Genomic DNA, 16,061 nt, shown 5'->3' with positions numbered 1-16,061 from the left:
TCAAAAGAATTTATGGTGCCGACGTTTTGGGGAAACAAGAGGTGTGATGCTACGTAAATAAAAATTATTTTGTCAACTTGGTGTTTTTTTATTATTTAAATGTGTGAAAGTGCGCAAGTGGTAGGTAGGTAACATGTAGGTAACTGAAGCAAAATATCGGAAGCTAGCTTTTCAAGTTCTTCTAAAAAGTCCATTGAACTCAAAATTAATTCTCATAATTTTATTGAGAGGTTTTTACATTTTATCCAATAGTTTTAGGTGAATGAAGTTAGCCCCTCAAAAAAAATTTTTGTTCCTATTTTATACTTATTTTCTATTAATACGTTTGTTCATCATTTGTTCATGATTGTTCACTGTTAATAATTGTTTGTTCTGCATTTATTTATTTAAAAAAAATATTTAAAAATATACCTACAAGTTAGCCCCTCTAATGCAATTTTTAATATTTTTTCATCCTTAATGACTCGTAAATATTCATTTTCGATTGTTCTTACATAAAACACGTTTGTTCTCTTTCGAAATTACTCGTTTTTTGTTTAATTTACTATTTTTATTAGTTGAATAAATGTATGCAAAATATGTGTACTGCGCATGCGTCAACTATAATGCCTAAACTTTGTACCGTCTACGCGGTTTTAATCGAGAGAAAAAAAAACAAATATAAATCCTGAAGGAGCAATTGATTGGTATGTATACAGTTTAATTAAAAAAATTAAAAAATAAATAATTGAAATAATGTACATTGGCGTAAAGTTAGACCAAATACATTTTTTCCATCCTCCTACCTATCGTTATGAAGGTATAAAAAAGATTAAGTCAATAATATGTTCATTATTTATCTTTCAAGAGATAATGTAGGTATACATTATAATAACTTTTTTACACAGTCGAAATTATATTCCTAACATTAGTAAAATAACATTTTAATAATTTTTTTATAGGTTATGTATTGAAAGTGTTGGAAAATTATTTCATGTTTTAGCTGGAAAACGACATTGAGAATTATATGCAATACAAGATAATGGGCTCCATCAAATGAATTCGAATGAAACCAAACTGTTTACCATCCAAATTCGATTGTCGGGCAGATAGAAAACGAAAATTCACTCAAAGTGAACCTCGACCTGCATTTGTGAAACGGCAAAGACTCACTATTGTCAAGGAGATTGAAGAGACGACTAAAAATGAGATGTGTTATATTATTATACCTTTGCCATCTTGTAGTCAAGGTAGGTGTAACTGTCAATAATTAGTAACACTCACAGATCTCATAATCAAATAACAATATCAGAAAAAAGGAGAATAGTTAGTTAGTTAGTGGAAGTAGCCAAAATGGGCAAGTGGACCTCAGTTCCTATTACATAAGGTACTAGGAAGTTTGTGATAATGAAAATTTATCACAGTGTAATATCACTTACTTACTTTAACAGTGAAGGAAAACATTGTGATGAAACCTGCACACCTAAATGTTCTTAGGATTTTCTTAGGTGTGTAATCCACCAACCAGCACTAGGCCAGCGTGGTGGACTAAGGCCTAAAAACCCTCTCAATGGTAGTGGAGGCCAGTGTCCAGCAAGGGGATATATTATATGGGCTGATGATGATGACTAGGAAGTTACATACTACTACTACTACTACTACTACTACTACTACAGTACACATATAATCCTATATATTTACAAACTATAAGTTTGTTGGGTACCTAGAAATTGCTAACATTATTTCATATTTCCAGATGTCCAGCCACTTGAAAATAGGTGTAGTAATGACAAAGCTATCCAAGTAGCTCCAGCACAGGAACACAAAGGCAAGGCAAGTGTGTATTGCCACATCACCCCTAAATATATCTGAAGCAAGTACAAGTAAACAATCAGAACCAGCAAAAAGAAAACTGTTGTTCCTGAGGACAAATTTGACAGTGATGAGTCAAATGCACCAGCAAAAGAAGGATCAACAGTTGACTATGAGTTATAGAAGAAGATTAATTAATATTTATTTAAATGAATATTAATGAATATAATTTTAATTATCGTGCAAAATTTGTGGTCAAAACATATATGTGTATTTTATAAATAAATATTCATTCTCAGTACTAATGTTGTTTTAATCTTCGATTGAAAAATTGGTTAATATTTTCGAATAACATAAACACGTGACTTTAAGCATAAACATATTTTTTAGGTAAATACTCTATTTAGCTTTGCTGGATTTATCCAATATTTCGACATACCAAAATTTCATACAGGAAAGACAGAGATAGATAGCTATCTGATTGAATACCTTGTAGAATTGAGCTTCGAAGAAAGCTCTTTTCTTCTCTTCAAAGTTTATTCTTATTCTTTATTAGAATTTATTCTAATTTGCACAGCTTCTCTAACCGACACTGCATGGAATAAATAATCATTATAATTATAAAATATATTTCTGTTTACATACCATACAATTTTCATAGTTCAAATATTAATTTGGATTGATATTAATTTATTTCGATTATCAAAATAATTTGTATTAAACATTTGTATTTCCTCAAAATTTCTATTTTTATAATAATGACTGTGACCACCCGATAAATAAAGAAATTAAAAATATTATAGATAACTTATTTTTAAATAATAGATTAAAAATTATAAACAAAGATTATAAGAAAAGACAGTAGAGCACGAGACAAGCACTACGTACAAAAACAATGGAATCCTCGTAAAAATCTCAAAGTAGGAACAAAAAACGTTATACGAAAAAATTTAATTAGTCCTGAAAAAATTTTACTACCTCCGCTTCATATCAAATTCGGTATGATGAAACAGTTCGTTAAAGCATTGGATAAAAACAATGCTAGTTTTGAATACCTGTGTAAAAAATTTCCAAGATTATCTGATGCAAAAATTAAAGAAGGAGTGTTCGATGGACCGGAAATCAGATCTTTGATGGCTGATGAAAAATTTGATGCCACAATGAATAACACTGAATCAGATGCTTGGCTGGCGTTCAAAGATGTTGTCAACAATTTTCTAGGAAATAATAAACATCCCGACTATAAAAATAAGGTTGTAAACTTATTGGATAAGTATCAAAAATTGGGGTGTAATATGAGCATAAAACTCCACTTTCTAGATTCACATGTGGACTTTTTTCCTGATAATCTTGGTGATTACAGTGAAGAGCAGGGAGAAAGGTTTCATCAGGACATAAAACCTATGCAGACAAGGTACCAAGGTCGATGGAATGTGAATATGATGGCTGATTACTGCTGGTCACTGACACGTGATATTACTGAAGATACTCACAAAAAACTACACCCAGACGTAATTTTGTCGCAAAACGTAAAATATGTCACTCTAAATAGTCCTGTAGCATTGTTTAGACTCAATGTTTTCTTTGTAAATGTTGAAATATATGTTTTTGTAACATGATTATTGATTTTTTCTTTAAATTTTGAAAAAAATGCTTTTTCCTTCTTTTAAAAAAATCTGATGTGATAGGGCAAATATGTAGGTGTTTTTGTGTTTAAAAAAGTATAAATTGGTGATATTTGTGGCTCAAATACAAACAACTTTCAAAAAATTTTCATTTGTCGGCCGGTGTAATCAGGTCACTATAATTAGTATTGATTTTGATCCCGAGTAAGTTGCACAGTTGTTAGGTAATGTAGTTTCTTTTTGGAAGAATAACATTTTTCTAATCTTACACAAAAATGTAATGTTAAATACTTAAAAAAATCTTCATACCTATTTTCCTTTTAGGGAGTACAAAATATTGATGTGTACAAAGTGAATGTGATTTAATAAAAATAATATTTCAATTTAAATATGTTTTATTTAAAAATTATTCTTAACATACAGGTACAAAGGTTACATAACATTAATCTTTATTCCTTTTCATATATATAAGCCCATATTTAGCACATTTGTGGAAAACAGAATCAAAATAATAATGAGTTGCTAGCCATTCAAGACCAGCATAGAAGTCTTATTAAAATCTGTTCAGTAGTTTTTGAATGAAGAGTGAAAATACTTACAAAAATTCATATTTATAAGTAAGGATTACTTATTTAATTAAAGAGTCTTGTAGGTGGCAAACTATCTAAAAACTTTCTATTTTCCACCAAGTTGACATCAATTATCCTTCCTGCATATATATTTATTGTATTGTTTTTTTTATACTCTAACAAGGGGTGATATTACATTTGCAATTTCTGGGAGTTTGTTGAAAAATATATTGCTTGCTTGACTTACAGATAGATCGAAATCATCAGCCAATTGAGAGAATGTTCTATTTAATTTTATTCTCATCAAACATAATATAATATTTTGTTCAGAAACATTTGCATGTTTCTCAATCAAGCCTATTATGAAATATAATTCTTGTGGAAGACCAATATATAAACGTGGTTTATTTTTCACTTTAGATAAAATTGTTAACACATTCATTTTTTCAACTTTTTTAGTCTTCTTGAGAGCTATAGTCTGCAGTGAACAAGTCTTTGATGGAGTGGAGATATAGAGAGATGACTCATAGTCAACTGTTGATCCTTCTTTTGCTGGTGCATTTGACTCATCACTGTCAAATTTGTCCTCAGGAACAACAGTTTTCTTTTTGCTGGTTCTGATTGTTTACTTGTACTTGCTTCAGATATATTTAGGGGTGATGTGGCAATACACACTTGCCTTGCCTTTGTGTTCCTGTGCTGGAGCTACTTGGATAGCTTTGTCATTACTACACCTATTTTCAAGTGGCTGGACATCTGGAAATATGAAATAATGTTAGCAATTTCTAGGTACCCAACAAACTTATAGTTTGTAAATATATAGGATTATATGTGTACTGTAGTAGTAGTAGTAGTAGTAGTAGTAGTATGTAACTTCCTAGTCATCATCATCAGCCCATATAATATATCCCCTTGCTGGACACTGGCCTCCACTACCATTGAGAGGGTTTTTAGGCCTTAGTCCACCACGCTGGCCTAGTGCTGGTTGGTGGATTACACACCTAAGAAAATCCTAAGAACATTTAGGTGTGCAGGTTTCATCACAATGTTTTCCTTCACTGTTAAAGTAAGTAAGTGATATTACACTGTGATAAATTTTCATTATCACAAACTTCCTAGTACCTTATGTAATAGGAACTGAGGTCCACTTGCCCATTTTGGCTACTTCCACTAACTAACTAACTATTCTCCTTTTTTCTGATATTGTTATTTGATTATGAGATCTGTGAGTGTTACTAATTATTGACAGTTACACCTACCTTGACTACAAGATGGCAAAGGTATAATAATATAACACATCTCATTTTTAGTCGTCTCTTCAATCTCCTTGACAATAGTGAGTCTTTGCCGTTTCACAAATGCAGGTCGAGGTTCACTTTGAGTGAATTTTCGTTTTCTATCTGCCCGACAATCGAATTTGGATGGTAAACAGTTTGGTTTCATTCGAATTCATTTGATGGAGCCCATTATCTTGTATTGCATATAATTCTCAATGTCGTTTTCCAGCTAAAACATGAAATAATTTTCCAACACTTTCAATACATAACCTATAAAAAAATTATTAAAATGTTATTTTACTAATGTTAGGAATATAATTTCGACTGTGTAAAAAAGTTATTATAATGTATACCTACATTATCTCTTGAAAGATAAATAATGAACATATTATTGACTTAATCTTTTTTATACCTTCATAACGATAGGTATATAGGAGGATGGAAAAAATGTATTTGGTCTAACTTTACGCCAATGTACATTATTTCATTTATTTATTTTTTAATTTTTTTAATTAAACTGTATACATACCAATCAATTGCTCCTTCAGGATTTATATTTGTTTTTTTTTCTCTCGATTAAAACCGCGTACCATGACATGGGGTAAATTGGGATCCTGGGGTAAATTGGGACAAACCTGCGGAAGATTCTCAAAGTACTTGTAGCACGGAATCTACCTAATTTTCTTTAAGGTAATATTTATCAATGTATAGAAGAAAAACCAAGTTAATTATGGAAGTACTAAACATGAGTTAAGTTGGTCCCAAAAATTCGTCAAATTAAATTTAAAATAGTGGTTGAAAAGTGCGTTTTAAAACAGCTTAAAGAACTTTTAAAAAAAGTGATATTATCGTTGTTTTTTCAATAAGATCACAGTTTATATAAGTTTTTAATACACCTGGAAATACCACAACAAACGGTAAGTTGCAATATTCTTATTTTAAATACAATATTTCGACAAAATAAAAAATGTATATTTTTTCCTTTCTTTTTGGGGAAAATTGGGACGTATGTAGGGTAATTTGGAACGAGACTGGAAAAATTAGGGACGAGAAAACACAAAATTGGAACGCCAAAAGACAAAATAGGGATGGCTTGTTAGGGTTGTCACTGATATCTTATAATAGATTTTTTAGCCTATACTATCACTTAATTGCGTGATGTAAAGAAGGTTAATGTGTTTATCAGTTAGTTTATGTAAGTATTATAGGTAAAAGAAAAGTATATATATAATTACTTTTTTTTCGCGACATTTACCTTGTAATATCTGCCCGGTCGTATGTTCTTTATAGCAATAAAAAAAATTAAAAGTTAAAAGAACTCAAACGAATCAAAACTTTTGTTATTTCAGAATCTATTCACGCATCGAATCATGATTTTGTTAACATTCACAATGAACACACACAAATAAAAACAGGCCTCAGATTTTAAATGTACTATTAATTAAAAATCCGAGATATCCAATTATGAATGAGTGAATTAATTGAGTTTAGTTATTTCGCTTAGAAAGAATTTCTTTTATTTTTGTTATTATTGGCAGTAATCAGATAAAGCTGTTTTTTTATCTTATTCACCTGATATCTTACTCTTGCTCAAAGATTATTTTGAAAATGTTGATTAAATAAAATTGTATTATTGCATTTCCAGTCCTTTTGTTTTCTATTTTTTATTCTATTTTATGATTTTGTTTCAGAGTTGTGATTTTTAAGGAAATTAAATAATAATTTTATAAAATATAACATGCACATACTTTTTTTGATAATTGTATTGTTGATTATCATTCACGTCACATCGCTTCGGAATAGAAACTAGCTTAATTTACACTATGTTGTGTATTGTGCTTAAATTATGGATTGTGTTCATCATTTCGGTCCATATAAATAATTATATGGCACCTACCTATATATCGCAGTACTGCGAGTTGACAACCCTTACAAATATCCCAATTTAACCCTTAACCGTGTCAATTTACCCCGGACGCTGGGTAAATTGGGACGGCCATTATTTTACCGATTATTTCTTTAAAATGAATAATTAAAATAATGTAACGGTTTTTATCACCTAGGTACGTTCAAGACTCAACTTATTTCTTTGGTTGAGCAGTGACTATTTAATTGGAACTATTTTAAAATTCAATCTGAAGGTCGATTTTGTCCCTATTTACCCCATTGTACGGTAGACGGTACAAAGTTTAGGCATTATAGTTGACGCATGCGCAGTACACATATTTTGCATACATTTAATCAACTAATACAAATAGTAAATTAAACAAAAAACGAAAGAGAACAAACGTGTTTTATATAAGAACAATCGAAAATGAATATTTACGAGTCATTAAGGACGAAAAAATATTAAAAATTGCAATCGAGGGGCTAACTTGTACATATATTTTTAATAATCTTTTTAAAATAAGTAAATGCAGAACAAACAATTATTAACAGTGAACAATCAAGAACAAATGATGAACAAACGAATTAATAGAAAATAAGTAGAAAATAGGAAAGAAAATTTTTTTTGAGGGGCTAACTTCATTCACCTAATAGTTTTGATGTTATTCCATTTCACCTTTTTTTTTTTTTTTTTTCCTTCTTTTTGGCTTTTACATATTGATGTATTTAGCCACTGACAGTAATAAAACTCGGGAACCAAAGCATGATAAAATTGTAAGAATTAGGTAAAGGAAATTTGGAAAGAGGATTAGGAAGTAAAGGAAAATATGGAATATATATATATATATAAACTATTAAACTAAATCATGTATAAATAGAATATATTTTCATTATGGAATATATATAGAAATTATTAAACTAAATCATGTATGAATAGAATATATTTTTATTAAATTTTAATATTATTTTCAATTATAAATTTGGATAATAATTTATAAACATTTTGCTTTTCATCATAAAGTAAACATTTAACAGAGGTAGGAAATGGTATTTTGAGGAAAATTAAACTGCTCAAAAAAGAAGATCTGTCATATAGAGGGCAGGTAAAAAATATATGATTCAAATCCCCCACACCAGTATCACAAGAACAGGCGTCAGAGTCTATAATTTTAAGCTTAGCAAGGTGGACAGGTGTACAATGATGCCCCAGTCTCATCCTAATTATTATACTACAACACAATTTACTTATTTTTATTTTAAAGAACCATGGTTTACGCCTAATATTAGGTACTAGCTCTGAATAATATTTGCCTTTTGTCTTTTGGCTTTCCGACCATAGTTTATTCCAATCCTCATATAGGCTTCTCTTAGGTATATTAGCTAGATCATGGCAAAAATTGGTGTAAGGTACTATATCTCCACAATTCACCGCCTCTTTAGCAAGAAGATCAGCTTTTTCATTTCCTTTAATACCTGAATGACTAGGAATCCAGGCAAATACAACAGATAAATTTAAACCTCGGCATTTTAATAATAAATTTCTTATTTTAATGATAACTGGATATTGTTGTTTTGAATTAAATGGGCATTTTTCAATAGCTTGTAAAGCACTTAGAGAATCAGCAATATTACTGTTTCTTTTAATCTCATCAGGAGTATGTACTCCACCGCTCTTAAGAGGCCAAAGCATTCTCCAGTAAATACTGATGTATCTGGGGGAAGTTTGATTTTCTGAACTATTTCATTTTGTTCATGATATACGCCTATCCCAACGCATCCTAAACGTGTCAGTTTAGATGCATCACTATATATATAATTCCAATTTCTCCAGTTGGTGTCTGTATTAAATTTAAATATCGGTTTTGCATATGGGTGATTTTTTGTAATGTTAAGGGTTGTTACTACTTCTGGTGGTTGGATTAGAGCATTGAATACACTGTCAAAAAGAGGAAATACCTTGGTTCTATGTGTTGGTGCATTTATCAAAAGGTACTTTTGGTAACTTAGTACTATGCACGGACTACGTTTATTGGACCAATATTTTGATTTTTTAACCTTTTCATTAAGCAATTGAATTTTATTTATAAGTGGATGTTGCGAAAATTGTAAACAACGAAAGAAAAATTTATCTGCTAGATACTGACGTCTAAGATTTAAGGGAGGATCTGTGCATTCTACTTGCAGAGCATTTATGGGACTTGATTTCATTGCACCAGTAATAATTCTGAGTGCTTTAGATTGAATATTATCTAATTTTTTAAAGCCCGCCTTATAACCGGGTTCTAAAAGAAATGATGTGTAATCTATGACACTTCTTATTATAGCATTATATAATATTTTTAAATTAAAGGGATGGGCACCCCACCAGACGCCTGTCAAACACCTGATAATATTTAAAAGTTTCTCACACTTATTTATTATGAACTCACAGTGTGGTAAACCTGTCAACTTCTCATCCAATATGAGTCCTAAAAATTTAACTTGGTTTTTTATAGGTATAGGTAATCCCTCAAAATTAACATCGAAATTAGGAGGAATTCGCATGCGCGAGAACAGAACTACAGAGCTTTTGGAGATAGATATTTCAAATCCATTTTTATCTAGCCAATTTTTAAGTGACTTTAGTGCCATATTTAAATGGGAAGCTGCATCTTTAGCTGCAGTGCTTGCAGAATATATTAATAGGTCATCGGCGTACTGAAGCGCTTTGACTGTACTACCAAGAGCTGTTTCCAGATCTGCAGTATAAATGTTATACAAAAGTGGGCTGAGTACAGAACCTTGAGGTAATCCTCTCCAGGTTGTTCTTTGTATTTTGTTAGATTCCACTACATCTATGTTTAATTTAATATTTCTTTCAGAAAATAATTTAATTATGAAATTTGTTAATAATTTTGGAACTTTTAATTGGACCATTTTTCTGTGAAGTATAGGTATAATGACTTTATCGTATGCTGATGATATATCTAGAAAAGCTGCTGTAATAACTTTATTATCTGAAAAAGATAGACGAATATCAGTAATAAAGATTGATAAGTTATCTAAAGTGCCCTTTCCTTTTCGAAAACCATACTGATTGGGGGATAATAAATTATTACTTTCAACAAACCACTCTAATCTATTCTTAATTAAATTCTCAGCAATCTTTCCAAAGACTGAAGATAAAATAATAGCCCGATATGATGATGCGTCTGATGAAGGCTTACCAGGTTTATTTCACCTTCCGTATTTGATTTTCCGTCCATTTCATACCTTTTTTTTTAAATTTAGTACCATTCAGGTTTTCGAAGAACAGACATGGCTTCGGTCTTTTGTTACACATTATTTTCTTTATGCGCTATATTTCCTTTGCTTATTCAATGTCGTCGCTAGTTAAATGACAAGGAGCTCCAATATTTAAAAAAAATATCCGTCCTATGCATAGACCTATATAGTATAGGTTTCCTACTTCAGTGGTCCTATGCCATTAGTAGGATAAGTAAAAACAGCACCTTTGTACAACACAAATAAGGATAATATAAAACAAGGTATTGTTGTACACTTTTTGTTGCTCGGGGAATAGATTACAGATAACAATTATTTGACAAAATTGAGATGTTTATATTTAGCATATTATTGTTCTTTGCTTACTTTAAGCTACCCTTGTAATGTTACGGATAATAATAGGTTGTCGGATAATGATGTCGTCGTGTCATAAAGGACAAGACGTCCGGTGCATTCGTGTTGAGCGATGCACCTGTGCTCGAATCCCAGGCGGCTACCAATTTTTCTAATGAAATACGTACTCAACAAATGTTCACGATTGACTTCCACGTTAAAAGAATAACATCGTGTAATAAAAATCAAATTATAATTTGTGTAATTATTGGGGGTAGGACCTCTTGTGAGTCCGCATGGTTAGGTACTACCACCCTGCCTATTTCTCCGTGAAGACTACTTCAATGCGTTTCGGTTTGAAGGGTGGAGCAGCCCTTGTAACTATACTCGAGACCTTAGAACTTATATCTCAAGGTGGGTGGTGCATTTACGTTGTAGATATCTATGGGCTCCAGTAACAACTTAATACCAGGTGGGCTGTGTCTAACCATCTAAGCAAAAAAAAAAGGTTCATTTTGAAATAGTAGCTACATTGTTCAGCTTAATTGTATTATAATTAGTATTACTTTTAACAGTGTCATTAAAAATGTCGGCTCGTGAAAGCGACGACCAAGGACCCTCCACGCCGAAAAAAAAAGAGAACTTGTTAGCAGAAATTTCCAAAAGAAATTTCCAATAAAATTGTTTTTTTTTTCACATTAAAAAACACTGTAATAAGGTTTATGATTTATTACTGTATTTTCCAATCGATCTACTGTCATTTTACATGCGGAACACTATTTTTTTCAATCCAACCTGGCAGCACTGTCTGTGATATTTTTTCATTGACTTTTTGGCGGGAACGCGAGGAGTGAACCTGTGTGATTTGTTTTATTTTGTCTATTTAGTGTTTCTTCAGGTTTAAATGTGTAATAACGCTGGTTTATTAACTGTTTAGTATCTGTGAAAGTGCACAAATGTGGGAAAATGAAACAAAGCCGCTGAACGTAACTTCTCGGTATCTTCCAAAAAGTCTACTGAAAAAGTCTCAGTAAATGACCACTATTTTACTAAGATTATATTTCATCCTTATATCATCTCATCTCATCTCATCTCATTTCTTTTAATTTCATCCCAGTTGATTAATGTCTCAAATTAATCATCTTCATTTAATTTAATTTCACTCCATATTATCTTTTTTCATAAAAATAAGATTAAAAATTAAAATAAGACTTGACTTAAAGGTCTTAGATACCAGGTCATAAAATAAGTTAAAAAAAATTTTTCGTTGCCGTTGTTCCGAATTATTGTTCTTTTTTTTGCTTGAAGTATTAGGTACCGTAAAATGGGGTAAATAGGGACAAAATCGAACTTCAGATTGAATTTTAAAATAGTTCCAATTAAATAGTCACTGCTCAACCAAAGAAATAAGTTGAGTCTTGAACGTACCTAGGTGATAAAAACCGTTACATTATTTTAATTATTCAATTTAAAGAAATAATCTGAAAAATAATGGCCGTCCCAATTTACCCCGCATTCGAGGTAAATTGACACGGGTAAGGGTTAAATTGGGATATTTGTAAGGGTTGTCAGTTCGCGGTACTGCGATATATAGGTAGGTAGGTAGGTGCCATACAATTATTTATATGGACCGAAATGATGAATACAATCCATAATTTAAGCACAATACACAACATAGTGTAAATTAAGCTGGTTTCTATTCCGAAGCGATGTGACGTGAATGATAATCAACAATACAATGATCAAAAAAAGTATGTGCATGTTATATTTTACAAAATTATTATTTAATTTCCTTAAAAATCACAACTCTGAAACAAAATCATAAAATAGAATAAAAAATAGAAAACAAAAGGACTGAAAATGCAATTAAATTATTTAATCAACATTTTCAAAATAATCTTTGAGCAAGAGTAAGATATCAGGTGAATAAGATAAAAAAGCAGATTTATCTGATTACTGCCAATAATAACAAAAATAAAAGAAATTATTTGTAAGCTAAATAACTAAACTCAATTAATTCACTCTCTCATAATTGGAACCTAGATATCTCGGATTTTTAATTAATGTTACATTTAAAATCTGAGGCCTGTTTTTATTTGTCTGTGCGTTGTGAATGTTAAAAAAATCATGATTCGACGCGTGAATAGATTCTGAAATAACAAAAGTTTTGATTCGTTTGAGTTCTTTTTAATTTTTAATTTTTATTTATTGCTATAAAGGACATACGACCGGGCAGATATTACAAGGTAAATTTTAAAGAAAAGTAAAAGAAAAGTAAAAGATAAGTAGGAGGATGGAAAAAATGTATTTGGTCTAACTTAACGCCAATGCACATTATTTCATTTATTTATTTTTTAATTTTTTTAATTAAACTGTATACCAATTAATTGCTCCTTCAGGATTTATATTTGTTTTTTTTTTCACGATTAAAACCGCGTAGAAAGTTTAGGCATTATAGTTGACGCATGCGCAGTACACATATTTTGCATACATTTATTCAACTAATAAAAATAGTAAATTAAACAAAAAACGAGTAATTTCGAAAGAGAACAAACGTGTTTTATATAAGAACAATCGAAAATGAATATTTACGAGTCATTAAGGATGAAAAAATATTAAAAATTGCATTAGAGGGGCTAACATGTAGATATATTTTTAAAAATTTTTTTTTAAATAAATAACTGCAGAACAAACAATTATTAACAGTGAACAATCATGAACAAATGATGAACAAACGAATTAATAGAAAATAAGTATAAAATAGGAAAAAAATTTTTTTTGAGGGTCTAACTTCATTCACCTCGCGTAGGCCTCTCCAGTTTTACCAGGGCAGGTGGGCGAGTAAAGGCTCAGCCGGGAGTGGTGGAATTTGCTAACAGCTGCCGATAGCGAATTATGGTGTTTAGACTAAAAGCATGCATTAAAAATTATTTTCGGGCCTTACTCTTTGAGTCATTAAAAATCCTGTTTTTTCCGATGTACCGATAAATGTAAATTTTTTAACCGACTTCAAAAAGGAGGAGGTTCTCAATTCCACTGTATGGTTTTTTTATGTTTGTTATCTCATAACTTTTGACTGACTTCTTTTTATTAGATACCTGACGCTTCCCGTGTGATCCCATTACAATTTAGTTCAGTTCTGGTAATGGTATCCATGAGAAAACCATATAAGTCTTAAATTTGCATTAAATACGTGCGCGACAAGTAGATGAATAACTCAATATCACGCCAACCGATTTCGATGATTATTGTTTTTAGTTTATACTAGATGATCCGGCAGACTTCGTAGTGCCTCAATCGATAAATAAAAGATAATTATAAGCTTTTGTATAAAATAAACTTAAAACAAACAAAAGGAATCCGTCCAACGGGGGATATATGAAAGGAAAAAAAAATGTTTTTTTTTTTTTTTTTATATTTATATTTTTTTTTTTTATATTTACTAACAACCACGCAACGTTAACTGGTCCCGTGATAAGTTCGTAAAGAACTTGTGTTACAGGTACCAGATAACGGAAATAAATGTAAGATTTTTATTATACACCTACATATATTTAATATACATCCATAACCCTGGAGAAGACATTTATATTTATCATACAAATATCTTCCCTTGGCGGGATTCGAACCCGCGACCCCCTTATGTAGTGACCATGTCACTTACCACTACACTAGACGGCCGTTAATTCCGAGCATTCGAAGTCGTCGTGGCCTAAGTCCTAAAGGGTAAGACGGCCGGTGCACTCGTGTCGAGTGATGCAACGGTGTTCGAATCCCGCAGGCGGGTACCAATTTTTCTAATGAAATACGTATTTCACAAATGTTCACGATTTACTTCCACGGTGAAGGAATAACATCGTGCAATAAAAATCAAACCTGCAAAATTATAATTTGCGTAATTACTGGTGGTAGGACCTTTTGTGAGTCCGCACGGGTAGGTACCACCGCCCCGCCTATTTCTGCCGTGAAGCAATAATGCGTTTCGGTTTGAAGGGTGGGGCAGCCGTTGTGACTATACTGAGACCTTAGAACTATATCTTAAGGTGTGTGGCGCATTTACGTTATAGATGTCTATGGGCTCCAGTAACCACTTAGCACCAGGTGGGCTGTGAGCTCGTCCACACATCTAAGCAATAAAAAAACAAATCATATTTATCTACCTTTTAAAGCTTCTCTGGACTTCCACAAATAATTTAAGACCAAAATTAGCCAAATCGGTCCAGCCGTTCTCGAGTTTTAGCGAGACTAACGAACAGCAATTAATTTTTATATTTAAGTATGTATGTATATTAATTTGCTTTGGAATATCTTTTTTTTTTCTATTTGAAGTCGATTTTTGTTAAAGCATGTCTATTTACAAAATTATTTGTAATGTAAAATAAATCAAATGCAAAATCGGTACTACATAGGTTACCAGTCTTGTTTGTGAAACAATACTATTTTCATAGTATTCTACTTTTTTTGGGTATTTGTAAACTTCTTTTAAGTCGCGCTCGCCTCTTCACGTACCCTAATTTCAACAAAGATATTCTGCCACTATATTCGCAGTATGTTAGTTTGCATATATAAATCTATACCTTAAGTAAGGGAACAACAATGTCTTAACAAAATCTCAGCATACCATGCCCCTATCAGCGACCCATTCTCAATCACGTTTAGTTCTGTAGGTGCTCCCAAATAATTCCCTTCCATCATCCATTTAAAAGTGAGAAACACGAAATGTTTTATACTTGCTCCGCACGAAAAGCACGGCCGTGCTCTTTAAAAGGGGTCGCACTCCCGATTAGTACCTATCTCGTCACCAATTAGGCGCGGCAACTCCATTCCCGCCATCAAAATTTTTGCCCAGCCCATACCGTGGGCTTCGAAGGCCAAGTACCTAGGCGTCACCCTCGACAGAGGGGTGACATTCGGTCCCCACATCAAACCGGTACGCGACCGTGCCGCCTTCATATTAGGACGTCTCTATCCCATGATTTGCAAGCCAAGTAAATTGTACCTTCGTAAGAAGGTGACACTCTACAAAACTTGCATACGTTCTGTCATGAACTATGCAAGTGTACTGTTGGCTCACGCGGCCCGTACATACATTAACTCTCTCCAGGTCATTCAATCCCGCTTCTGCGGGGTAGCCGTCGGAGCACCGTGGTGTGTGAGGAATGTAGATCTTCACGACGACCTAAATCTAGAACCTATACGTAAGTATCTTAGAAGAGCGTTAGAACGCTATTTTGAAAAAGCAGCACAGCACAATAACCCTCTTATCGTGGCCACTGCTAAATCCGACCCAGGCGACGAGGCGAAGCAAAGCCGCC

General features: G+C 32.0%; 1 protein-coding gene and 2 long non-coding RNA genes across 10 annotated transcripts; 2 read left to right on the top strand and 1 right to left on the bottom strand.

Annotated features, from left to right (window-relative positions):
* Positions 1 to 496: 496 nt before the first annotated feature.
* On the top strand, positions 497 to 2,090 carry LOC149501698 (uncharacterized). 4 transcript variants are annotated; one of them, XR_016324044.1, is made up of 3 exons: positions 497 to 686; positions 942 to 1,229; positions 1,736 to 2,090. It is a non-coding gene; the product is annotated as an uncharacterized LOC149501698 (long non-coding RNA). The 4 variants fall into 4 exon arrangements; XR_016324045.1 differs by having other exon boundaries at positions 503 to 686; positions 983 to 1,229; XR_016324046.1 differs by lacking the exon at positions 497 to 686 and adding an exon at positions 838 to 854.
* A 564-nt stretch (positions 2,091 to 2,654) lies between these two features.
* LOC149501697 (uncharacterized) lies at positions 2,655 to 3,342 on the top strand. The gene is made up of 2 exons (XM_089732294.1): positions 2,655 to 3,044; positions 3,112 to 3,342. Exons 1-2 carry the CDS (start codon positions 2,793 to 2,795, stop codon positions 3,187 to 3,189), a joined length of 330 nt encoding a protein of 109 aa, XP_089588420.1. The 5' UTR covers positions 2,655 to 2,792; the 3' UTR covers positions 3,190 to 3,342.
* Positions 3,343 to 3,793: 451 nt separating this feature from the next.
* Positions 3,794 to 5,863, bottom strand: LOC149501696 (uncharacterized). 5 transcript variants are annotated; one of them, XR_016324071.1, is made up of 3 exons: positions 5,792 to 5,863; positions 5,245 to 5,491; positions 3,794 to 4,741 (listed from the first exon to the last, which is right to left on the bottom strand). It is a non-coding gene; the product is annotated as an uncharacterized LOC149501696 (long non-coding RNA). The 5 variants fall into 5 exon arrangements; XR_016324069.1 differs by having other exon boundaries at positions 5,245 to 5,532; positions 5,792 to 5,848; XR_016324070.1 differs by lacking the exon at positions 5,792 to 5,863 and adding an exon at positions 5,620 to 5,637 and having other exon boundaries at positions 5,245 to 5,532.
* Between the last annotated feature and the right edge of the window lie 10,198 nt (positions 5,864 to 16,061).

This window comes from Bombyx mandarina, chromosome 13, assembly GCF_030267445.1.
Source record: "Bombyx mandarina strain Sakado chromosome 13, ASM3026744v2".
Lineage (NCBI taxonomy): Eukaryota > Metazoa > Arthropoda > Insecta > Lepidoptera > Bombycidae > Bombyx > Bombyx mandarina.
The sequence above is the reverse complement of the archived record's forward strand: the minus strand, read 5'-3'. Positions and strand labels throughout refer to the sequence as shown.

What these genes read in the sequence shown, in the direction of transcription:
- LOC149501697 (XM_089732294.1), top strand. Translation starts at nt 2,793, where the DNA reads ATGATGAAACAGTTCGTTAAAGCATTGGATAAAAACAATGCTAGTTTT. An exon ending in ATCCCGACTATAAAAATAAG is followed by an intron (nt 3,045 to 3,111) that starts GTTGTAAACTTA and finishes TCCACTTTCTAG; the next exon opens with ATTCACATGTGGACTTTTTT.